Genomic DNA, 24,907 nt, shown 5'->3' on the forward strand with positions numbered 1-24,907 from the left:
AATCGTTGCCCAATTATCAGCTATATTGTGTTTTTTCATCTTCTTAATTTAAAGCTCTACCAGGCATCATTAGTGGGGGAGGCAAATGACAAAATGGAGCTGGGTACATCACACTGGATTTTGGAGAAATTACACCTTTGTTCATCCTCATCTTTTGTACAACATTGTGCAGCATTATTCTGGAAGATCTTGCTCTCTAGGCACATAGCAAATATTGATGCCTGTCCTGCCTGCCTTCCTGGCTCCCTGACAGCTGAGCTTTGAGGGGACAATGACACTTTGGAACTGGAGTACAGGCCAGCCAAACACAGAAGCTATGTGTAATATACAGAAGATACAGAAGTAAAAAGTTCCTGAGATATTAATATGGGGAATTAGCCATGTGCGGTTTTACACTAGAAAGAGGGCAGAATGATTTCCCAAACTGGCTACTGATACATTTCAAGACCAGATATATCGCTGGGCTCTTTGCAGTATTGTGCTTTTGAAAGAGGTTTGAGGGCAAAACATCAGTCATGCACTAGAAGCTGCTGGGTGGATCTGTATGCAGTTGTATTGTCCTGGAAATGCAATGGATATTTGGATAGGCTGTGATTCAGCTATTTTCAGAACATTTTGGCTTCAGTTAGTTTCCTTCAGTGTTGAAGAATATGAATTTCTGACCTGAGACTAAGCATGAGAAAAGCTAACCCAAAATGTATGTGGCCCCAAAACTGGGAACAATGAAATGAAGAGTAGAATTGGTTGGCAAAGTTTAACTTGTCAAACAAATGTTTCTGGATTCTTTCAGTAATAATGTGTCACTCTTTTGTTTATAATGACTTTTAAGTAGGATTGTTTGATGAAACTAGAAGCTTCTCTTTTTCATCTTTGTGATGTTCAGTAGTATGATGAGGGGAAGATGATTCTTGGAATTAAAACTCCTGTGATGCTACTCTTAGGTTAACGAGAATTTTACGGTTCAATTCCAAAGAAACATCATATTGCAGTGGGTTAGATGTTTGTCCCTTAAAAGAAAATCAGTTTGTCTTACTCGGGTATTCATTGCACCTGAAAGAAACAGAGTGTTTTTAATGTGAGTCAGCTTTGCTAAGAAATCACACATATCACTGGGCAAAATAGGATAAATAAAGCTACTTTATTCTGTGAAAACATTAGTCCTGTACAAACTGTGAAATTTTTCAAGCAAAAGATACAGTGCAGAAGATGCCCGTTTGTACTAGCTTAAAGTTTCACAGATACTACAAGCATTGTTTCTCAAAACCTACCCAGAAAGTGCTCCGATGTTAGGATCTGGTGACCTGACATTCAATTGATCAGGTAGAAGTTGTGTGGAGGCGTTGAACAAGTCTAATAAATGAAGTGGCTATGGATCTGATCCACGAAGTTTCTGTGTCCTCCACAGCCAAAATCTGTGTCCTTTTACAGCCAGGACTTGCAAGTATGTCTTAGGATCCATAATTTGTATCTGAGGCCTCCACAGGTGAAGATGGTCTTAATACGTGTTACTTAAGCTTCATGTTCCTTCTCTTATAATTTCTAGCCAATTTTAGTTAAGTCACCTGGAGACAGTTTATCTTGGTTATGCCCAGAGTGAGCAGGTGACTGTGTAAATTGTCTTTTCTTTCCCTACTCGGGGATGTCACGTACAGTGGCGGGTGCTCCCCCTCTCCACTTTTGTATCATCAAATCATACAAAAACATACAAAGCAGCAGAAAGATTTTGGAGTGAGGTGCAAGAACTGTACTCCCTTGCCTGATTTAGGTGACACTGGCATTTGTTGCATGCAATCTGGCCACAGGTCAAATAACTACATATCAATTTAGAGTTTAGACAAATACAGTGCAGTTCATTTCACTCGCGTCTCATTTTAATGAGAATTTGCCTCTAGTGTTTCATTAAAGAGGAAAGAAAACCTGCCTTTCATGTGGTTTCCTAGCTAATTGCTGATTATAGAGGAATTACATAATATCACAAAACATGTCCCTAATCGCAGTCTTTTTCACAATAATAGGCTTTGATATGAAAAAAGATTTTCAGTCCTTGGTAGATGGTGTACAAATTTAGGTGCTGTGCATTTAACACTGTACGTATGCCTTAGCCTACTTTATTTATTTATTTTTCCCCAAGTTCTGCATTCCTAACTTACAAATACTTTACTTTCTGTCCTTCTGTTCAGGAACCCTGGGATGCACAACACATTCCAGCGCTGTTCTCTGCTTTCTGTGGCCTGCTAGTTGCACTTTCTTATCACCTCAGCAGACAAAGCAGTGACCCATCTGTACTGATGTAAGTTGCCTGCAAATGTTATTTATTGATTACTCCTGTACAGCATACAACCAGAGTGATACCTGAGTTTCAGAACCAGAGGGATTGTCTCCCAAAAGTACTGTGGTGAGGTGGAAATTCCTCGTCATGTCTGCCTGGTTGGTATTGGTTCTGTAAATAAATTAAGTGCTGCAGTCATATTGCCAGTAAGGCTGGTGCTCTTTAAACAGCACTATCCAAATTCTCTGAAGCAGATTTCACCCTCTGGGAAAATGTGTGCTTGCCATGTTGGAGAATAATGATTTAGTTGAGGGGGTGCTCAGGCTACTGGTGTTGCAGAATGTGCACTGGATAGCACTGTGGCAAGGAGAAAGGACATTTGATGTGCTGGGAAGGTGGCTCAATTCCAGCTCTTGCTGAGGGTCACTGTCAGTAGGCTGTGCCTCTCTGTTTGAGATTAACTCCTTCCTTTTCTGCTCTGATGCAGTCTGTTAGAGGTAGCTGAGGAACATAGTGTGTGTTAAGAGCTGACACTGCAAATAAGGGAGATCCTGGGAGACCCAGCATTGTGATCTGCACATTGAGGTGACATGAGAGAGGCCCACAGATCCATAGATTGGGGTGGCAGATGTGAGTTTTCCTGTGTGTGAACTGTGCTATATGGCTGTCATGGAGGCTGTGGTGGTCCATAAGCAGCTGGGTGTCTATGTGTATTCCTGTGGGATTAAGCAAGCAAGTGGGTTTTGTGCAACCAGTATCACCATGCCATCTGGGATTCTGCTTCATAAAGAGCTCTTATCCTAGAACAGTGCAGAGGACCTGGGAGGAAACCTACAGGTTCTCTCCTTTGATTCGTGAGGTGTGTTGTGTGTGTCTTGAGGTAAGGCTTTTTAGTATATGAAGATTGTAGTAGACATATGGTAGGTCAGGGTAGTTGGATGCAAAATTCTGTAATCCAGCAGAGAGAAGGGGAAAGTGGAAGGCTTTTGAGACTATTCAGGATTATATCTGAGGATAGAAACTTGGGAAAAGGAGAAGAATGCTGATGAGGAAGGAAAGGATATAGGGCACTCGTAGAAAATAGGAATCTCAGTAAATCTTACTGAAGAGTTGAGAAATTGCTTCTTTACAATCCAGAAGATTCAGAGGATCTGATATTTATACATTACTAGGTTCTGGTGTGTCAGAGCAACAAGAACTGCTTAAATCTATTGCCATTAACTTTATCCAAAGCCTACCATGTCTGGCACTGATGTCAATTAGACCTGGATCAAGCTTTGTGTAGGTGGCGTGTAGTTCATCGACTGTTACAGTATGGAACTTGGGTATGGAAGGAAGTTGAAGCTGTGTGCTGTATTAGGGAGATTTGTTTAGCCTTGGAGTAAAACTTCAGGTAAATTACAAATCTGCATGGAAGTGTGAGCTCTTTCAGTTTTGAAGTAATTTAAATGTATTCTTCTCTCCCACTCCCCAGGAAGGACACACTGGTTCATTAACTTCTTTAATAAAACACTTGTCTTTCCTTAAAACTTTCATTTTAAGGAAGTAATCTTAAACCTTTAAATCCATTTTAACTTTTAAATCTAGCTGCTGATTTCATAACATTCTTAAATCGTCAGCAGCTGAAATGGTTGTTAAATATGTTAAGAATATGTGTACAACAACATCAAATGTTTATTGTGCAATCATGATAAAAATGTATAATCCTTTAAAAAGAGGTTTAAGATTTTTTTTTTAAAGAGCTCTGAACTTTAATTAAAGGAAGTTAAGGAGATTTGAAACAGTATTTAAGAGATGGCCTGTGGCATAAAATTCAGGATGGAGGAGGAGATAGCACATAAATCTTGAACTGAGGATTAATATACAATTTATACAGAAATAGCTTCTTTGGCCTTTGTACTGTGGGTCTAAACAGCTCCTGTATTGGTTTCAGCTTAGCTGAAACATTAATAAAAGGTATGAATGCAACAGTACCCTCTCTGCTCATTCCTCACGTTGATTGGACTGCTGAGACTCCTTAATATTTTATGAGGAAGTTCTACCCTGATCACAGGTAGAGCTGGTTTGTGTCAATCTCCAGCTATACAGAGATAAGATAGCTTGTGCATACATGAGGAAGGAATTCTGAGGTTGTTCTTCCTCCTCTGCCCCCCAAGGAATATTCCTATCTGTTAGACATGTTCAGAAGTATCCTAACTAGGATTTTTTTTTAACAGGTCCCTTATTCAATGCAAATATGTCCCTCACTGTCTACATCAACAACTTGAAGATTCATCAGCAGATCCACTCCCAGAAAAGATGAGAGAGTCAGTGGTAAGACCTTTTCTTTCATTACTTTCTGTTCATAGCGCTCTCCCATCCATTTTCTCCGCTGAGGAGCCTTTCAAATATTCTCCTTTAGTAATTTAAATAAATTACTAAAAGCACAGAAAATGGGAGGCTCTATATCCTGTTCCTTTAAATTCACAGATGGAAACTGAGAGAAGTTCTTCTAGATCTTCTTTCCAGTGAGGCCGGAAGGGACAAGAGGGATGTTGAAATTTTTCTTTCTGAAGGGTTCCTTTGAAGGACTTGGCAATGTTGATTCCTTAATAGAGTTCATGGGAGATGCACTCTTAGAGCTTGGGGAATGGGGCATCTCATCCTAGTACTCAGAAAGCTAATGCAGGTTCTGTGCATAGGGTCACAGCCTGGCAACCTGGTGTGTACAAGGTACGCTGGATTGTTTAACAAGTGTTCAAAAAGGTGAACAGTCCTGCCAAACTCCCTGTCTACATTGGAGGGGGACAGGATTTGGTCCACAGAATTTAGTGTATTTAAAACCAGTCCTTACTCATTCTTTTTCTAGGGCTAGGAGTTGACCTGGTTTTCAGGAATGCTTTTTTCTGTGCCAGGAAGTACTCCTGACTGTATGCCCTTCACCCCAGCCAAGCCAGGTGGAGCACAGACCAGACTTGGCACCTAGAGACAGAAGCATGTGAAACTTGACTAGTATGAGAGAGGGAAGTACATGCCTGGTGCCAAGCATTACCATCTCATCATCTCTTCTTTGCTTGGCAGGCTGTTTATTTCCTACTGTCTGGCACATAGCTCTAAGTTTGTGTCAGCTTATTTCCCACTTCAGCTTAAACATCCAAAGTGACCGATCTTCCTTTTTGTGTCTTTTAATATAAAAAAAGCTCACTAACTGTTACCCAGCGGAGCTTGATCTTATAAAGAGTTCAGGTGGGAAGATTGTCAAGTTTCCAGAAGTATTAATGGGTGTTTGACATTTCTTAGAGTCATGAACTGTGCTGCTTCCCAGCTGTCAGACAGCCCTTTGTCCTGACCACATCCCTAACTCCTGCATCCGAGCATTTGCAATCTAGGCAATTATTCCTAAACTCCTGAATGCTTGCAGAAGCAAGGAGCATTCAGATATTGCCTGGAAGACAAAACTGCCTTTTATTGACCCGTAGACATGACCTGAGAGTCCGTAGTGCCTAGTGGTATGGGTCGCTAGCTGGCCTGGCCTCCAGATGTCCCTTCAAAGGGATGCATCTCTCCTGTACATCTTGAATCATTCATTCGAGATTTTTTAAGGTGTTACACAGACTACATTCAGCTCATGAGTTGATCCCACACTACCAATGATTTCTACTTTTCTTTGCTAAGCTTCTGCTTAGATAGTTACTTTCTACCATCTATAATATTATTTTAAACTGCTTAACTCTAATAAGACCCACCTAACATTAAGTGATATGTCTATTTCTGGTTACTGGTATTGAGCTACAGTTTCTTGCAAACTAAACTGTTTGTAACAGTGTCACGCTGCAATATGAATGTCCAGCTAGTTACAGAATTAAAGTATTTATGTTAAAGTTTTGCTATATTCTGTGGTATTTCCATGTAGTTTATTGCCACAGTTCACTGTCAGCCCATTCTTGTACATGGGCACTGTATGGCAGATGTAATGGAAAGTTTCTCGTTCCCCTGTATTTGTATCCCACTTGTATCTTTTGCTGATAGTGCTCTTCTTGGAGCAGTACAGAGTCTGATCTCATCTGTTCTGCAGATGGAGCCTTGCCAGGGGACTGAAGCAGTTACTGCGGCTGTCCACTTTACTGGTTTAATTGCACAGTGTAGAGAGAAACCTTGAGCAAGGTTTCAATATACTGAAAACAAAAGCCAAAAGAATTAACAAATTCTCATCTAAGATCCTGGCTGTGTTTTCAAAATGGAGTCATGCTGCAGATTCTTGACCTGTTTTTGTGTCAGTACTGTAGACAGGGATCTGATGTCTTAGACTAACACAGGTACCATGTGGTTCAACAGCACTTGGGCCCTTCATCCACCGGGGCAGAAGGTGCAGAAGTGCAGGGAGGACTGCAGTGGGACTGGCCAGATACAGGACTTCAGTTCTTCTCTTCACCATGTCTTGTTCCTGTCATGTTTTGCCAGTGTTTTTTTGCATTTAATCAAGTGGGTTTCCTGGCACTTTTGACTTTCCAGAATGAACCTGGTTTTGGGGATTGGCACTTTTCTGCTCTGTACATTTGATACTCCATGCTGCTGCTGCTGCTTTTAGACAAAGACTGCTTTCTTTCAATGTTGCTGGAGCTTGCTAGCTCTTTATCTTCATTTTTTTTTCCCTCTGTTCGGGCTTCCCTCAATCTGTATAAAAACTGTAAGCAAATGTGTTTGCTTACAATGTCAATTAGTGGTGCTAATTCTTCCACACTGGGAGATGTCTTGGAGAGAGGGCAATTTCTGATTAATGCAGGCTCTTTGTCTAGCCCCTGTGTTATCTGGTACCTCTGTCTCAATTAAGCACTAACCAGTTTTCCAGGAGATTCCCACTGCTATCTCACAGTGCAGTGCTAATAGAGCAAGTAGGGAAGAATTGAGGCGGGAGAAAATGCGTGTGCCTCAAGTTTGAGGAGCAAAATCAAGCCACAGTTTCTGCTGACTTGCTTCAGCCACAGCAGTCGTGTTTAGGATGTAGGACTCAGCTGACTCTTAAAAGCTGGTTTTAAATAGCTTCCAGAACTTCTGCAAGGGGATCGTCAAACAGTTCAGAAACTAGATGAAACAGTATGTCAGTATTTGAAGGAGATTTCATGGTGGTAGTTCCTTTTTTTTTCTCTTGGAGTGCTCCTTTGCAAGGAGAATATTCCTAACCCCTGTCAGTGGCAAGAGACGGCAGGATGCAACACGACAGCCAGCCTTGCCCTGGTCTATATACAGACATACAGTCTACATAACATGCCATTTAAATGAGAACCGTTTTAATCAGAAATCCTGAGGCGTACAGAACCAAATCACCTCTTCAAGCAGCTGAAAGCAAACAAGGTTAATATTGAAAATTCATGTGTTGTATTCTGTAGTGGCTTTACATTGATGTTAGGAATAATAAATACAGCATCTCTAATGTTTAATTACATGACCTTTACTATTTTCCTTTGCTTGAATAGCTGTGTAAGAATTGCCAGCTTTGGAAGCCTGAATTATAAAGCAGCTGTGATGGATAATTGACCATTCAACTTTGAGAATGGAGCTTCCTACCATTATAATTAATTTCTATAGGCATCCACATGGCTGATTACTAGATTAACCAGTGGTCTGAGGGTGCTAATGTGTTACATTCAAACTCAGCTTCCTTCCTGGCCTTTAATACAAACATTTAGATAGCTAGTAAAAGGATTTGTACAAAGCTCCAAAAGCATAATTGAAAACAATAATTATAAAAGGGCACCACTATAGTATATTCTGCTTGTAAAATCTCTGAGGCATCAAATGTAGTGATGTTGGTTTGGGGTTTCTTTTTTGCCTTGAGTGTAAAATGAAGAAAAAAGAATACCTGCTTTCAGACCAAACTATAACAGTGATTATCTCTCACTGCAGAGATTTTAACTGTGATCAGAGCTTAACTTTTCCATGTTGGACTAATTGCAGTGAAGGACTCAAGCATCACACCATAGGGCTATTCAACATTCAATTCATAAATGCCTGGCCTTGAGAATGGAAGTGAGAATCCTGCTTTAGACAGCTGGGTTTAAATGCAGGGTGGGAAACAGAGTTGCATCCAACATTCAGGAGCTAGCTACCTTCAGCAGGAAGGGTGGAAGCTGCAGATCACCCGCAGCAGCCTGTAGGTGGATGTCCAAGGTTCTTTCCTGGAAGGTAGCTCTGAATCGCCCTCAGCCAGGGAGATAACTGCCCAGGGTCAGCCATTTCTTGGGGGGCCCTGACCACTATATGCCATGACATGAAACAAAAGTGATTGCTGCTCAGCTTTGTTTTAGAAGGAAAAAAACCTAAATTTTGTGAGAAGTTTGAATGCGTCTGCCACATCAAGAAGGAGCTCCTGTGGGGACCACTGTGCAAGTCAGCAGCTGAGCAGTACATTTACATTTTGAAGCAGTTCTGTGCAAGGGCTAAAGGGCAAGTCTGGGCATATATCATACTTTAAACACTTTAGATCTTATCAGAGTTGGAATGCAATTGTCAAATTTGGGTTTAAATACCTGAATAATAGTAATTGCTTTAAAAACATAGGCCTTTTCCTGCATGGGATTGTTAATGTGTCAAAAGCAGTGAGAGCACCCTAAAAAGAACACTTGCAAACTCAAAGATGGGAAAGGTGGGAAATACCAATCCTGTGTAATATAATCTGTGTAATAATGCACTCTCTTTTGAATGTAATCTTTTAAAAAGATTCTCTATGATCTGGCACAGAATGGAAAGTTAGGATGCCACCTCACCCCAAAATGTTCATTATTATCACTTCTGCTGATTTTACATTTAAATTCTTAGTGTTTGATGTAGTTCTTAAAATGGCAGCTTCTTCAGTCACCTGATTGTGAGAGAAATAAGTCATTTTAATAGTAATCCTTTCTGGTTGTACAGAAGAACTTGAAAATATTATTGAAGTGTGTTTGTTGTTCTTATAAGCTTGTTCTAGATTATTGAGTAGTTGGATTCAGCTGTGCAGAGAATGATACTTGATCAAGACTTTTCATAATACATGTTCACAAAAGGGCTGAAATAGTTCCATGTAAATCTGTCACTGCTTAACTTTTTCAGGTGCTGAATTTTACAAGCTAAATACTTCTGCTTTACATAGATTTTGTATGCAATGTCTTTAAAAAATTTGGAAAGGTTAAAAAAAATATTTTCATTACATGCATTGGTAATAATTCACTCATCCATCTTTATCAGGGTTTTGACCACAGTTTTTCAGTACTGCTTCATATACTAAAGCTGCTTGAGTTAGAGATGGATCCATAACTTGCTAGTGAGAGAAGGTCTGAGCCGAATGTAGAAGACCTGTGGGAACAGGCAGGGATCAAAGGTTTGTTCAGGGAAGAGAAGGCCTTTCCTCTGACGTCCCTCATGTTGTGGTTCTCCTGTTGTATACGATGGCCAAGGACCAAGGCCAGCAGGGCTATGTTTTGAAAAGATGGTTGGGAAGAGTTAGGAGGACGTAACTCTGCTCCGACACCTTCCCACCTATAGTCCATGTGGAGTACAGGGCTCTCTGGAGAGGGCACAGCTCTCTGAGGGGTGGGAGCATGGTTCTTTTGGAGGTATGTGCTCCTGAGCAGCCTGAGAAAGGGAAGGACAGTGGTGATAGTTGGAGGATTCAGCTAAACCAGATTAGAGTTTCCTGGGACAAAGCAGAAGTACTTCTTGAGCCTGAAGGCTTTTTAGTCCTGCTGAATTTCAGAGACCTGCTGCAGTAAGTGAAAGTGCTGATGCTTGTGACCTTTTACTAAGAAGCATCTTTCATAACAGGGAGTGATAGGCAGCCTAAATATAGTGGTTGCTACCAGCTTCCCCTGTAATTCGCAACCCTTCTGTTGTTCACTCGTTCTGCTTGCTTTCTTTTTTGTCTCCCTTATTCGTAGGTTTGCTATCCCATCATTATTTTAATTTTCTTCTTTTTTTTTCTCTGGTGACATACATGAAGACTACCTAGATTGCAGCACCAGGAAATCAGATGAGCTTCTAATTTTAACAGAAGTGTTGCATTTCACATTTTGTTTCTAGATGTCTTTGTATTAAAGCATGTCAGTTTCTAAACCAAGACCAACAAATAGTTACTCATTTGATAATTTAGCAATAGTATTGAGTGCCGAACTTAAATGCTCCCCTCATAAATCTAAGACAAGATTTTCATTTACTCACAAAGACATTTTGGTGACCTCCAAAGTACAATTCAGAAGATTGCACAGATCGCAAGCCATCTTGTTTATTTGTTTACTGAGAAATGACATTTTAATCACAAGAAAAATGGGCTACAAAGACAGTGATATTTTCCAATCTTTAGAAACAAAATTACTCCTACCCTAGTTATAGATCTCTATGTAAAGGCAGACGTGTCCCTTCATTATCATTCAGTGACACTAGAAAAAGGCCTTGTCTGAAATCCATGAAATCTTGCCGAAATTTGGCTTCCGATACAGAAAATCAGAGAACGAGACATGTCACTTTAGAACATCATAAATGTATTAACTTTGTGTCTCTGAAGACATTACAGAAAAGCATGAGTCATTTCAGTAACGCAAGAGAAAGTGAATCTGAGGAAATATTAATGCTTGCAAATAGGAAATGGAATGAGAATTTTGATTCCCCAAAATAAAAAAGTCATAATGTAAAAGAGTTATATTTCTTAAACAGAATCAGACTCTGTATGAAAAAGTATTGCTTTAATTTCTTCAATCTTAAAACTACGTTATTTAAAAATATAATTTAAAATTAGGCGTGATGAATTTAAATGTGATTACTTTGACAAAGCTAGAGTGTGAAGAAATAATTTCCCAAAGCAGAGTGAAGAAAATACTTTTGTATCGGGGAGTGTTGATTAGCCCTATCACAATGCAGACTGTGAGTAATTGAGAACAGAATCGTTTACTTTGGTTAAAATAGTACTGACTTGCTAATCTTGTATAAAATAATTATTTTCACAGAAAGAAATCTTGAAATCCGATCTCATTGTCTGCACAGCGGCTGCTGTTCTGTCATTTGCTGTCAGTGCCAGTACTGTGTTTCTGTCATTAAGGGTGTGTATCTCTCCTTTTTTTTTCCCCCCTGTAAGGTATTATCTCTTTTATGCAAAACCACGTGGTGCTTTAACTGGAAAGAATAGAGATTGTGGGAATAGAAGTTAGTGAAAATGTGTTTACTGGTCACGATAACATTTTTTTTTTTTATGTGCAAGGCAGTTAATTTATGGATATTTGTATTAATTTCAATGTTACTTATTTGACGTCTCTTCCCTTAAACTACTGCGTAGCCACAGCTTTTTTATGATACAGAACTTGTGGGACAGATTGAATAAGCCCGATCACATGCCTTTTTTCCTTCAATTAGGAAAAAATTGTTTAATTGTGTGTGCAGAATACATATTTCCAGATCCATATCCACCTGTGCAGTCAGAGTTTGAACATAGGAATAAAAATTAATTGCACAAAAATACAATCAGAGGAACTGTTTAAAAATGTTAAAAAAGAGGTTTTATGCAAAAATGTTGTTTGCAAATTATAACTGTATTTCATTTTTTGTCTTTTGGCCCAGCCATTTCTCAGCATTGTCCTGTTTGCTTTAGCATGGACTGTGGGATTTGTAACACATTACGTACTTCCTCAGCTTCGCAAGCATCACCCCTGGCTGTGGATCTCCCACCCCATCCTTAAAAGCAAAGAGCACCATCAACGGGAAGTGAGAGGTTTGTAATAAAATCTTTTCTAAACAATGGATACAATGACTTGCAGCTTATCTTGGTTTTAAAAAAATAATCCAGAAGGAACAGAGCAGAGAGAATAAATTATGCTTTACATTTCCCTTTTTGAATAGCATGCATAGCCCATCATTTCCTTTTTTTCCCCCTGATCACCAGCAAATCTGTGAACCTGTCGAAGTTGTCTCCTGAGACCGTTGCACAGAAGGGCAGAGGCTGGGCAGGCACCTCTGGAGATTGTCTAGTCCAACTCCTCTGCTCAGAGCAGGGTCAGCTAGAGCAGGTTGCTTAGGGCTACGTCCAGTTTTCAGTCATCCTTAAATAAGAAAGGTTGTTTTGGTGGTGGTTTTTTTTTCTTATGTTGAAATGGAATTTCGGTTTGTGCCCATTTCCTTTTGTCCTGTCACTGGGCGCCATCAACTTTACCCTCCCTATCAGGTATTTATACCCCAAAAATACTCCTAAGCAGGCATTAATAAGATGCCCCCTGAGCCTTTTCTTCTTGGGGCTAAGCAATCCCAGCTCTCTCAGCCTTTCCTCCTATGTCAAATGCTCTTGTCCCTTAATCATCTTACTGGCCCTAAGTGGCCTTTCATGAACCATTGTCTGATCTGCCTTTTGCTTTTACATTACAGTACTGTTACTTGCTGTGTTGTTAATATGTTATAGTTCATGCTTAATGCATTGGTGTTTTATATAATTTAAAAACTTAAATGATTGATGAAACTGAGGCAGAATTTTTTCTAGTTTCTGACATATAACTATATATAGAATCATAGAATAGTTTGGGTTGGAAGGGACCATAAAGATCATCTAGTTCCAACCCCCCTGCCATGGGCAGGGACACCTTCCACTGGACCAGGTTGCTCAAAGCCCTGTCCAATCTGGCCTTGAACACTTCCAGGGAGGGGGCAGCCACAACTTCTCTGGGCAACCCGTTCCAGTGCCTCACCACCCTCACAGTAAAGAATTTCTTCCTTATATCTAATCTAAATCTGCCCTCTTTCAGTTTAAAACTATTACCCCTCGTCCTATCACTACACTCCCTGGTAAAGAGTCCCTCCCCATCTTTCCTGTTGGCCCCCTTTAGGTACTGGAAGGCTGCTGTAAGGTCTCCCCAGAGCCTTCTCTTCTCCAGGCTGAACAACCCCAACTCTCTCAGCCTGTCCTCATAAGGGAGGTGCTCCAGCCTCCTGAACATCTTCGTGGTCTCCTCTGGACCCACTCGAGCAGCTCCGTATCCTTCTGATGTTGGGGGCCTCAGAGCTGGACACAGCACTGCAGGTGGGGTCTCACGAGAGCAGAGTAGAGGGGGAGAATCACCTTGCTCAACCCACTGGTCACACTTCTCTTGATGCAGCCCAGGATACAGTTGGTTTTCTGGGCTGCAAGCGTTGCTGGCTCATAGCCAGTTTTCCATCCACTAATACTCCCAAGTCCTTCTCCTCAGGGCTGCTCTCAATCACTCATCGCCCAGCCTGTGTTTGTGCTTGAGATTGCCCTGACCCATGTGCAGGACCTTGCACTTGGCCTTGTTGAACTTCATGAGGTTTGCACGGCCCCACCTCTCAAGCCTGTCCAGGTTCCCCTGGATGGCATCCCTTCCCTCCAGTGTGTTCACCCCACCACACAGCTTGGTGTTGTTGGCAAACTTGCCGAGGGTGCGCTCCATCCCACTGTCCGTGACCCCAGCAAAGATGATAACAAGGATGAGTCCCGACACCAACCACTGAGTAATGCCACTTGTCACCACTCTCTACTTGGATATCAGGCCATTGACTGCAACTCTCTGAGCGCGACCATCCATTTGAACAGCAAGGGTAGTGCAACTTAAGAGTTCTAATTTCCATCGTAACACTTTTAGAGAAACATTAATATTGAAAGGAACTGTGACATTTTCTTGAAGATTTGTTCTTGCTAATGTCTGCTGGCTTCAGTGGGTAGTGCATTCATACATGCAAGTATTGGTAAATATTTTAGTATGTAAGCTCTGATTTTCTGTTCTGATACAGTTATTTCTGCAAGCAGCCAGCGTACTTTGAGAAGCAGTTTCCCCTCCTCCCCAGCCCCAGCTCTCAACTTGCCTTTGCTACCAGCCAAAAGTGTGCTTGTCATTTCTTGATGGATCTTGTACCTTAATCGTTCTCAATATATGTACCTGAAGTGTTTGAAGACAGCGTTGTCAGAACACAGTCTGCTGAGAGACTTTAGTCTGTTCTTCAACTAGACAACAAAAGAGTTGAGATCACTCTCTGCAAAACCATGCATTAAGGATTTAAATCTTTTATTTTTAAATCATGTCTTTCAAAATGATTATTTTCTAAACAAGGCTTGGGTATGAAAAAAGTACACAAGAGACTTGACTGAAGGTTGCCTTTTAAGTTTTCCTGCAATGCACCAGGAAAGTGTAGTAGAAATGTAAATCTTATTAAGGATCGTGTCCAACTGAAAACATTGTTCAGGGCTTCTTCTCCCTGATGATCAGTAATTCTGATGAATACCCAAGTTTTATTGTTTGTTACATCGCTTAATCATGAAAGACTATTCTAGGATTTTTTTCCTTTGTCCTGATTAAATCTGTCTTCGTTTGTCACAAAACATTGTTTTTGCAAATGCAATGACTCAGCTTTTGAAAAGATTGAGGGTAGAGATCTGCCAGACTGATCTCCACAGATGGGTTTCCTTCTGCTTTGAGATCAGCTGCATTTCCCATGCTACCTGCTGTGGGCAACAGGCTTTTTTCCTTCTTTTGCAGTCCTCATTTTATATGCGGTCCATTTCCACACTTTGGGCCTTAAGTATTATTGCAATGTATCTGGTATTGTGTGTTGGAAAACAAGAGTAAAAAAAATTAAATATATATTTCAGTCCCTTAGGCTACTGCAGAGGCTTTTTATCACGTTCTGAGATGAGACAGGCTGAGGTTGTGTAATCCCTTTGATAGATATGTCTGACAGGCTGTCTTCTTTCTTTTACCCAGTAAGAAAAATGTAGGAGCCAAACTTAAAGGTTCCCTGGTTGTATAGAAAGAGAAGTATGCTGTAGTTGTCAGGTGTGGACAATGAAGGGCCAAGTACACAAAACAAGATGTCTTTGAGAAGCTTTTACTGCATAGAATTTCATTTTCAGCTTCCTAATTTTTGACAAGTGTAGTGCTATGGAGAAACGAATGACTGCTTGCAATTAGACAAGCAGCTGGTAATGACAATTCCACAAGTTTATTCCTGGCTTTGTGTCATAGACTTTGGATGAGCTATTCAGGCCTTCCACAGAATAGCAATTACCAGACCAGTTCTCATGATGTCCTTATGAGAACTCATTTATTACTTGTCATTGTTTTGCCTGACTGTAGGAAGAAAGTCTGAGGTCAAGATGTATGAGCTTATGGTATAACAGAGGTGTAGAAAGTAGTGCAGTAGTGTAGGACTGAGTTAAAAAGAAACTCTGAAACACCAGAGACTATTTTTTCTTCTTCACCACCACTGCTTTTATACCCCACAGATTCATGTAAGCCATTTTCAAATCATCCACATCTTTCCCTTGGCCCCCTCTGAGTGTGGGCTCTATTTTTCTGTCTGCATTGTCTTCACACATCTCTCTCTGCTCCTGCAGCTACCTTCTTTTTGGTCTATTTGATATGCACATCTCTTTATTCAAGCTTGACTTCTTACACAGACCTCAGCTTAGGGCAGCTGGACGAAGTTTTTGAGTGAAGCTCTGAGAGCAACTTGTAGTTCAGGAGGAGGAGAGAGAAACAGAGAATAACAGCTAGGTTCCAAAATGGACATTTTGCTGCATGTATGAACTTCTAGGAGGTGGCCTTTAGGTAATAAGAGAAGGAAATATTTTTATGTTATAACAAGAAACGGAAGTTGATTGTATGTTTTGAAGGCAGAATTTTACAAGATCATTGCCTTAGCTTAAGATACTGGCAAAGCATGACTTAGAGCTAATTTGGAAGGGTTGCTTTTAGATCTTTCTCTTTGAGCCTATAAAATATACAGCTGTGCCTGTAGAACATACAAATCTGTTGATTCAACATGTCTTCTTTGCCTGTCATTGAAAAGGTGTGTGGGGGAGGGTGGGATGTGTATACATATAATTATTTTCATTTCTGGAGGGAAGAGTATTGGAGATTCAGTAGCTGGCATTGTTATTTCTGAGTCAATACCACGTTCTGCCTTTTTGCATTCACTGTTTTTCTAATAACCTTGTCTAGCTGAGCTCAGTTGAGAATAAAGACATTATTTTTGTCCATACGCAAGTGTTTCTGCACCCAGTTCACCTAAGTTCTCATAGCAGTTGAATTGCACAGAGCATTCAGTTCTTGTTTAATACTCATATTAAGCGATCTTGTTAGAAGAGTCTACTGAAAAAAAAGGTGTTTTTTACTTTACTGGTGAACAATGTGATTCTGGCAGATACTTTTTACAGTGGCTGTTTAAGCCTTTTGAGAAACATCTATGATGGTTTCTAGCTCCTGTTAATTCTTCAGTCTTTAGGTCTCAGAGGATATTTCATTTATCAGTGAGGTCAATGATGCTTTGCAGTCTAGTGGACAGTGTTTTGCCACTATAAGGTAGGGAAGGAGAGGCACAGAGTTCCAGTGATGTTCCCTAGGTGAACCACCAGCTCAGTGCCAGAGCTGGAGAGGGCCTCTCCATAGTCATTACACCACTAAAAGTGATATTTAATATAGTGACTAGTAATTGGATTGTGTAGAAACTATCATTTAGCATGTACTATCTCTTTTCATTTCTGAGTGTTTCTCATGAGTGCAGTTACAAGCAGCAAAACAGATACTCTCTAAATTCAGAGAACAAAATGATTTCTGTATTGCAAAAGAATTATGAATTCCATTGTTTCATAAATTAGTTGGTTGTTTATATTTATTAATGTGAGCTAACTCACTTCTGTGGTATTGCAGTGCAAAAAATGCTGATAATTGGATGAAATGATCTGTTACCTGAATTCCTGTTTCAGATGCTGCTCATTTGATGTGGTTTGAAAGGCTCTATGTGTGGCTTCAGTGCTTTGAGAAATACATTTTGTATCCAGCTATAATACTGAATGCCCTCACCATTGATGCTTTCTCAATTAGTAAATACAAGAAGCTTGGTACACAGTAAGTAGATTATAACTCAAAGCATGTGATTAGTAGAATATATGGTTTTAGACTGAAGACTGAGAAATTAAATTTGTGTCTTAAGTCTGCTTGTCACAGTTTGCTTTCATGTGTTCTTAGTTCAGTATACAATAATCATTGGCTCTGCTGAAAGAAAAAAACAAAACTACCTTAGCACATGCTAAGACATGACTCCAGTGAGAGAGAAATTAAAAGATTAAAGAGCTATATATAGATATATATGGAATGTCTAAATGTCAATTAAAAGGAAGACACACTATACCAGGCTGCAGGTGTTTGATGGGCATAAACACAGTGGGGTAACTAGAATTAATCAGATGAAAATGAGAAATCTAGGCTGGATATCAGGAAACATTTCCTAACTGAGGATTTAAGACTACGGCATAGTCTCCCAAAGGAGTTATTGGAAGCTTCACCACACAAGTTTTTTAAGGGAAGACTGAATAAAATATTCAGCAGTGTAGAATGGTGAGTAGTCCTGCATTAAGAGTGGTTTGAGAAAGGTAGGGATATAAGTTTTTTCCAAAGTCTGATGTCTCTCATACTAAGCAGAACTGGTGATGCTGATCCATGAAAACACAGTATGATCCTTGCAGACAGCCTTTTATGGTAAATATTTTGGTCAGTGACTTGCCTACTGCAGATATTCAGCAGGCTTAGTGACTGCAGTATCCCCAGTGAGCAGAGTTTCTGCAGTCTTTTTATCAGAAAGACAGTGATGCAGATGATAAAAACAAAGAAACAGCCTGTGTTCAGGAAGGAAGGTTCCAGTAGCAGGCAAAGTGCTGGAGGAGGGGGAATTCCTCAGTATTATTAATAATTTTGATTCCTAACTTTAAATATTAGATAAAAGAACTTTGTAAAAATTGCGTGTTGCTTTTGAAGAGCAACACAGCTTTAGGGACTACATAACTATAAGAAAAAGGTGGTCCCCTGCTTTTAGGGGCTGAAACTAGGATGAGGGCATTTGTCAAATTTTCTGCATATTCCTCCCGGACAATTGTTTCTCCAGAGTAACTCTCACCAGTCACTCAGAGCTAGCCTGTGTAGTTCTCCATTGACCTTCTTCCCCCCAGGCACTTGGGAGATGCTAAGGCCAAGGTGCTTCAGGAGTTTAGGTGTATTGTCCAGGGTGAAACTGAGTTCACACTCATCTCTCTATTTGGTTCTGTAAGGTTGGAAGTAATCAAAATGTCATTTCTCATTAGTTAGCAGACGTGACTGAATACATGCACGGAGCAAATATGTAGGGTTAGGAAGGTGCTATTTTTACATAGTCATTCCTCCAAGCTAGATTGCACTTTGAAGTATCACCTCCCTCAAGTGTTCAGAAGTAGTGAGTCAGTCCCCCAGAAATCTTGAGATTAAAGAACGTAATTACATTTGTCTGCCTCTGATTGTTTGGCCTGTAGGGGAATACTATGACAATCCTTTCCTTCACCATCCCCCTTGTGTCTGTGTGATCACCTTGGGTATTTAAAACCTGTGTTTTCTCTTTTTTTCATGTAACTGAGGTCTATCCACAACACTCCCAGTATCCCTTCTTCTCTGGCACTCCTCTTTAGTACGCTTCCCCTGCAGCTATCATGTAAATGCCACACACAAAACATTCATCCTCAGATCCTACCTCTTTCTCTTCAACTCTGTAAGCCTGTGAGGGATCCTGCATTCTCCTCACTCCTTCCATATGCAGTGTTACTGAGAGTTCTACTTTCTCTGCTTTAATACATAAATACCTGTTGTCTGTTGTTGGAACATTCCTTGGTTATTTACCACCCAAAGATCAGACCGCATCACACCTTAGAGAAAGGAAGGTGGCACTCTCCCCACTCTGTGTCTGAGGTGGTATGTTCTGCATGATTTGATTTTGGAGTTTTTCTCAATCTGAATGTATTTTTTTTAAAGAAGCTTCATCTTGCTTTGTGATTTAAAGGACTGAAGTGGTTTGCTTCTTGAGGAAACAGAACAGCTCCTTCACAGTCAGGAGTTTGCTTGAGCTTTCCAGATCCTGATGTGCTGGTTATTAATGGGACCCATGCTGACAAGCTGAAAAGCCTGTCCGTGTTACCTGCCACAGAGGCTTCAGAAATAAGCCCCCCTTCTCTTTCTCTCTACTGAGAGTTAAGGCCCTAGGAAAAGCATCTTGTGTGGCAATATCTTTAAAGAAAAGAGGGATAATGAGCAAATTATTTTCTGTTACCCCTGAGAGCATTATTTTATAAAATGTCATTTTTTATGAAATTTTCTACATGTAACAGATCCAGTGGGGAAAAAGTCTTCCTTTGCTCTATGATCCCTTAGGTTTTTCATGTGAAAGTTCCTCCATGAGCAAGAATTTTCTTCTTTCTGAGGAATGCGAGATCTGGCGGGTTCATACAGGATACACAGAAATGGCTTCTAGTGGCTTTGGAATTGATTTAGCTTAGTTGCTAGGTTTTCCATTCAGAAATCTGGGGCAAATTGAAAAGAACAGCTTTGACAAGGTGAGAAATAAGGTCAGCTTGGCATTTCATACTGACAGTGATGTCCTGGTGGTCCTTTAGAATGACCTGCACTCAAGTAAAGTTGCATCTGCGTTATGGAGGATACACAATAGTGAATAAATGCCACATAAAGTCAGCCTGGAAATGTACAGACTTATGAGCCTTTCTAGAATTATGAAAATTTCTTTATAGCTTTCTGGCCTGTCAAGTGTCAGTCATGGCAGCAGGCATTCTCCTGGTTCGCAGCAGGATGGAGGAGAACCCTCCATGCATTTTTCAAATACCTGGCCTACTTTGAGTCACTCGTGTGGTTTTCTGGAGAGTTAACAGAGGAGCATTATCTTCTTGGATATATAGTAGCAAGCACTTTAATTTTTAAAGATTGGGCTTCCTGATTTTCTGTGTGGTCATCTGCTATTTAGAGTTCTCAGTTTAAGTTCACTTTCTGGAATGTAATAAAGGAGAGTAAAATTCAGACTGCATGCATTTTATAACACATAGATGCAACACACAGTTTCTTTTCAACTGGTGGAAGTAATTACTATATTGACTTTCCGATCAACAACAATGGTAAGAATTTCAAACACTTCACATCTATGGGTGTTTCTATCCAGAATTTTGGCATTGTGTGTAAAGAAATTAGGAAAATAATTATAAACTGTGTCATCAAGTCAAATTTCTAATAATAAAAAGCTTGGAGTGTGTTCAAAACATTTTTTCAAATTACAGTAATGGAAGTGCTAAGATATTTCTGAAACTGAAATTTTAAGAGCTGTATAAAATTATCCTTTCTAGATTCTTGTTTTTTAATAGTCAATATTTCTGGTTCTAGTACAGAGTTCATTCTTTATTACAGATTACAAGTGTGTGATAATAAGGGAGAAATATGAAGTTGCACATGGGTAGAATAAATGTGGTTATTAAAAGAACATAGGATTAATATCAGAAATCAATAAGATGTGTAGATTTAGCTATACATAGCAATCTAAAATACATCTGGTACAGCTATTTGTATTTAAGAGCTTCATAATGTAATGCTTTTATGGCTTTGACTTGATTAGGTTTTTCTTTCTGCCTTTCTTACAGCTGTGATATTATCCTGATAACAGTTGCTGGGATGAAACTCCTCCGCTCCTCATTCTGTAATCCTATTAATCAATTTGTTACTTTGAGCTTTACTGTCATCTTCTTCCGATTTGACTATAGAGACATTTCAGAAAATTTCTTGCTGGATTTCTTCATGATGTCCATTGTGTTTCATAAGGCAAGTTTTATAGCTCTTGTCATTTCTTTGGAAAATACACTTCACAGCTTTATTTATTTTCTCAGTGTCACTGTGCTGATCAATATGTGGTAGGATTTTTTAGAAGTAGTGAATGCATATATAGACAGAGATTACTGGTACTATAGAGGAAAAAATCTGTAAGCTGAAAACAAGGTTCCAGTTAAATGTCTTCTCTTGTTTTGTGCAATATTTTGCATCTACATTTGTTCACATGCTGCTATAGAAAGTTCGGAATTGTTGTTTTCAAGAGGAGGATCCTCAGTGTGTTGAAAAGAGCCTCTTGGGTCATTAGTGCAGGGCTGCCCTCTAGATCAATTGCCCAGTGTTTTTATCTAGGTTTCCTTTGAATGCCTCTAGTGTTTGACTCAACAACTTCCTTTGGGAAATTATTCCATTATCTTATCATCCTCATGATAATAAATGTTTTCCTAATGTCAGCCTTAACATTTTTCTTTTCCTATTTTCAGTCTGTTATCCTTGTGATGCTGCCCTTAACCTTAACCTCAGAGCTCCTTCCTTTCTGTTGCATTGTTAACTCTTGGAGCGTGCTCTAGTTGAATTTACTTTAAAAAAAACCTTTCTGCATCAGTCAGATCAGATCCTGTCTTGAGTTGCTATCTATGCTGTTTCACTGAAAGAAGCAGGTTTAACTGATAACTTGATAAAACCTGAGAAAGTATTGAAGACTTGCCTAAATATTTTACCAATTCTTTTGTGTTTTGTTTTGTTTTTAAACTTGGTGGTCCCTGATTGCCATAACATATGATACAGTTTGGCCAGGGGTAACTCTGGTGAGGTGTTTGTTTTTGTTGGGTTTTTCTCAGGGTTGTTTGGTTGGTTTCCTTTTCTAAAATACTCCTACTACATGTGTGAATACGACCTAGCTAGCACCACTTAATCTCTGAGAGGAGAAAGACATGGTTCCATATTGACTGCTGCATGTGCTGTGGAGATGCCCAACAGTGTGTGTGGAGATACTCAGCACTTGCTGAATATGGACATATTCAGGAGCATCAGCTCACACTGCTGTCCATGTCCACGTAGAAGTTTCAGGCTTCTAAGGAAAGGCCCAGTTCATTGGTATTAATGTTGGGAGTTCCAAGTCATTTAGGCAAAGAGTGAAGCAGAAATCAAATGCTTTTCCTGCTTTGTTTCTGTGCTGCTGTACGGGAGGAGGAGAAGGGAAGAATAACAACTCAGTGGGGGAACTTGGGCTCTTCCTTTTCTCTGAACTCTTAGACCACACTCCAGTAGGAGCTTCACCTGCTTCCAGCCTTCAACCCTTAGACCTCTTGTTCTCCTTTCTGTCTGCTGGGCTGAGGAGGCAAGCGTTGGGGAGGGAGGGTAGAAGAAAAGAAGTAGAGAGATGATACAAAGCCCTACGTTAAAAAGAACCCCCACCCCATGCTCTGTGATCCTAAAATAGGGTTAGAGTAATTTTTAAAGCTTCTTACCTTGCAGTGAAAGTGATGCAGAGGTTGGTAGCATTGTAGCAGTTTTCAATATTTGTTGCATTACCATGTTCCCTAGAGTAAGGGGTGAATTTCTTCTCCAGAGAAGATTGTCAGTGATGTGCATTAGTGGACATCCCGTGTCTGGATAATGGCTTATTTTAGTCCTAAAACTCATTACAATTAGCACCCCAGAATTGAAAGTCTCACTATTCATTAATTCTTTTGAAAATGTTGACCTTGTGAGCATATTGCAAAATACTAGTGTGGATTATTGCATGGTTTTGGAAGGGAGGGCTGTAAAAGCTTTTCAGTGGGTTTTCTGGAGTTGTTTGGGTAGTCTGAAGCTACTGTTTACAGTAGAAAGACTAGTGGTAGCAATAAGAATGAAATAACAAAGGATGCATACCAAATAAAGCAGAGGTATTTGCTACAATAACTGTTACTCTACTAGACTGAAAGCTTGTACTACAGATGTGTTTTGAAAATGTAGTTTTAGCATTGATCTGCCATTTTCTTTATATCTCATAATAGCTGAAATTTTGCAGGTCATTAGTTCATCAAGTGGACTTGTCCTTGTTCCATTTTAAAAATTTATATTAAGTGGTTGAATTATTTATATTACAAAAGCACATGCACAGTTACACAATGATCATTAAAGCCAATCTGAAAAATAGCATTGCAGATAATAGCAATTAAAGTCCTATTAATTTCAAATCGTAAAGGGCATAAGTTTTCTTTACCCTAATTAAGGTCTGAGCTTTAATTAGTTCAATATTGTGGAACTTTAGTAAAGGATACGGTCACTTGAGGATAAAGAGGGTGTGTGTTCATTCCATACTGTAGGCCCTAAGCAAGCTATATCCACCTCTGTTCCTAAAAGCTTTATGTGTCTTCACAGATTCTGTCCATCTGTAATTCAGTCATTTTTATGTTTGCAACTATTTTTAAAAACAAAACAAAAACTTAAATAGTCTCTATTACCATCACCTTTGGCTATGCAGAACAGTCATGACTGATTTCTGCTTACTCGTTGAAACTGTCAACTTACCACCCTCATGAATTAGGGAACACTAGAAGTGCTGTGCCTAAGTCATAGTAATGGTAATTTTTAAGCATGGTTACCCCACAAAAAAAATATTTGCATGCTCTCAAAGCACTGTGGTAGTAAGCATTTATTTTCTTCTGCCAGGCACTGGGGAAGAAGGCATCTAAATTCAACAGACATTCACAACTGCACTAGTGACTCTTGAAGCAGATTATGTTGAATAAAACTTTGCTAATGATGTTGGGTAGAATATTTCTGAATATCTCACTGATTGTGCTTCCCTCATTTTCCCCACTCTGGTGTTGATTTACTGTAATTTAGTCAAATCAGAAGCTCCAAATGAGCATATTGCTCCCTGAACAAGTTAAGGCATGGAAGTCCGAATTGCTGCTCACAGATTTTTATCTCAGTTTGCAAATAGCCAAGCCACCCACACTGGGATAACACAGAGGACAAGAGTCTATTCGGTTATATTCCTGAGGATTTTTTTAATCAACCTGGTTTCTTTTGTGTTTTTAACATTATAGAATTTACTAACGTGACATGGTTAATTCACTTCTTTTTAAAAAGTCATTACCTGTTTACGTTTTGACAAGTTGTGGAATGTGAAAACCTAATGCTAGAAGTTGATTAGTCATATGCAGAGTGTGATGTTTTGTCTTTCGAATTGCTTTGGGAAGGGAGCAAGACAAACTTTCTTATTTATTTTTAAGAATGACTGCAGCTTTCAATTCAAGTGGAACAGTCTTCTCCATCTTTCTTATGCTCAGACTTTCCATGTAGCCAGCCCAGTTTGTGTCCTTTGCTACAGCCTGGGATTCTTCTGTCCAAAACTCCTGTTGTCTATATTCTTGAAATCAGAGCTAAGTGGCCTTTAAAAATATGTGGTTGCTCATTCAAAAATTGTGGGTGTAATGGTCTGATGTATACTCTACAGGAAGTCAAACTGGGTAATCAAGAAGTTGTCTTGGTCTACATGACTCTGTGTAAACTTTTGAAATGAGCCAGTTGTTCTCCCTGGACTTTTTAGGAGATGATGTCAGTGCAGAGGTTAATAAGAATGTTCATATTAGTTGAAAATGGAAAATCACAACTAACTGAGAATATATTCTTCATAGGCATAGCAAAGATGGAATATATAACAGGACTTAGGAGATTTCTTCCTCAACTTCTAAGAGTAGGAAAAACTCTGAGACTTTTACTGTAATAGGGCAAAAAATGTGGGAATATTAACCAGTTTGAATAAACTATTTGGGAATGATGAAAAGATGGGCCTTTCTTCCACCCATTATGTCTACTGACATAATATTTAACTGAGGAAAAACTCTAATGCATCTAACACATATGAGGGGGAGAGCATATGGATGGTTAAATGATGTTATAGCTCATCTAGTCTGTCTTTCTTCAGTGTGATCAAAAAAAACCCCAAACCCTAAAACAGGAATGTGCCCAGCACTGCCCTCCTTGACAGATGTGTGAGCTGCTTTTCAAGGATGTCTGGAAT

At 39.6% G+C, this 24,907-nt stretch overlaps 1 protein-coding gene across 2 annotated transcripts in view; it reads left to right on the forward strand.

Annotated features, from left to right (window-relative positions):
* PCNX2 (pecanex 2) overlaps positions 1–24,907 on the forward strand; it is a 160,742-nt gene that overhangs the window by 66,327 nt on the left and 69,508 nt on the right. For both annotated transcript variants that reach the window (XM_074818460.1, XM_074818461.1), the window contains 6 exons: positions 2,181–2,290; positions 4,486–4,582; positions 11,221–11,313; positions 11,828–11,978; positions 16,974–17,115; positions 20,706–20,883. In XM_074818460.1, the coding sequence (XP_074674561.1) occupies positions 2,181–2,290; positions 4,486–4,582; positions 11,221–11,313; positions 11,828–11,978; positions 16,974–17,115; positions 20,706–20,883 (771 nt within the window). The remainder of the gene's footprint in view (positions 1–2,180; positions 2,291–4,485; positions 4,583–11,220; positions 11,314–11,827; positions 11,979–16,973; positions 17,116–20,705; positions 20,884–24,907) is intronic.

Source organism: Strix aluco, chromosome 3 (assembly GCF_031877795.1).
Source record: "Strix aluco isolate bStrAlu1 chromosome 3, bStrAlu1.hap1, whole genome shotgun sequence".
Lineage (NCBI taxonomy): Eukaryota > Metazoa > Chordata > Aves > Strigiformes > Strigidae > Strix > Strix aluco.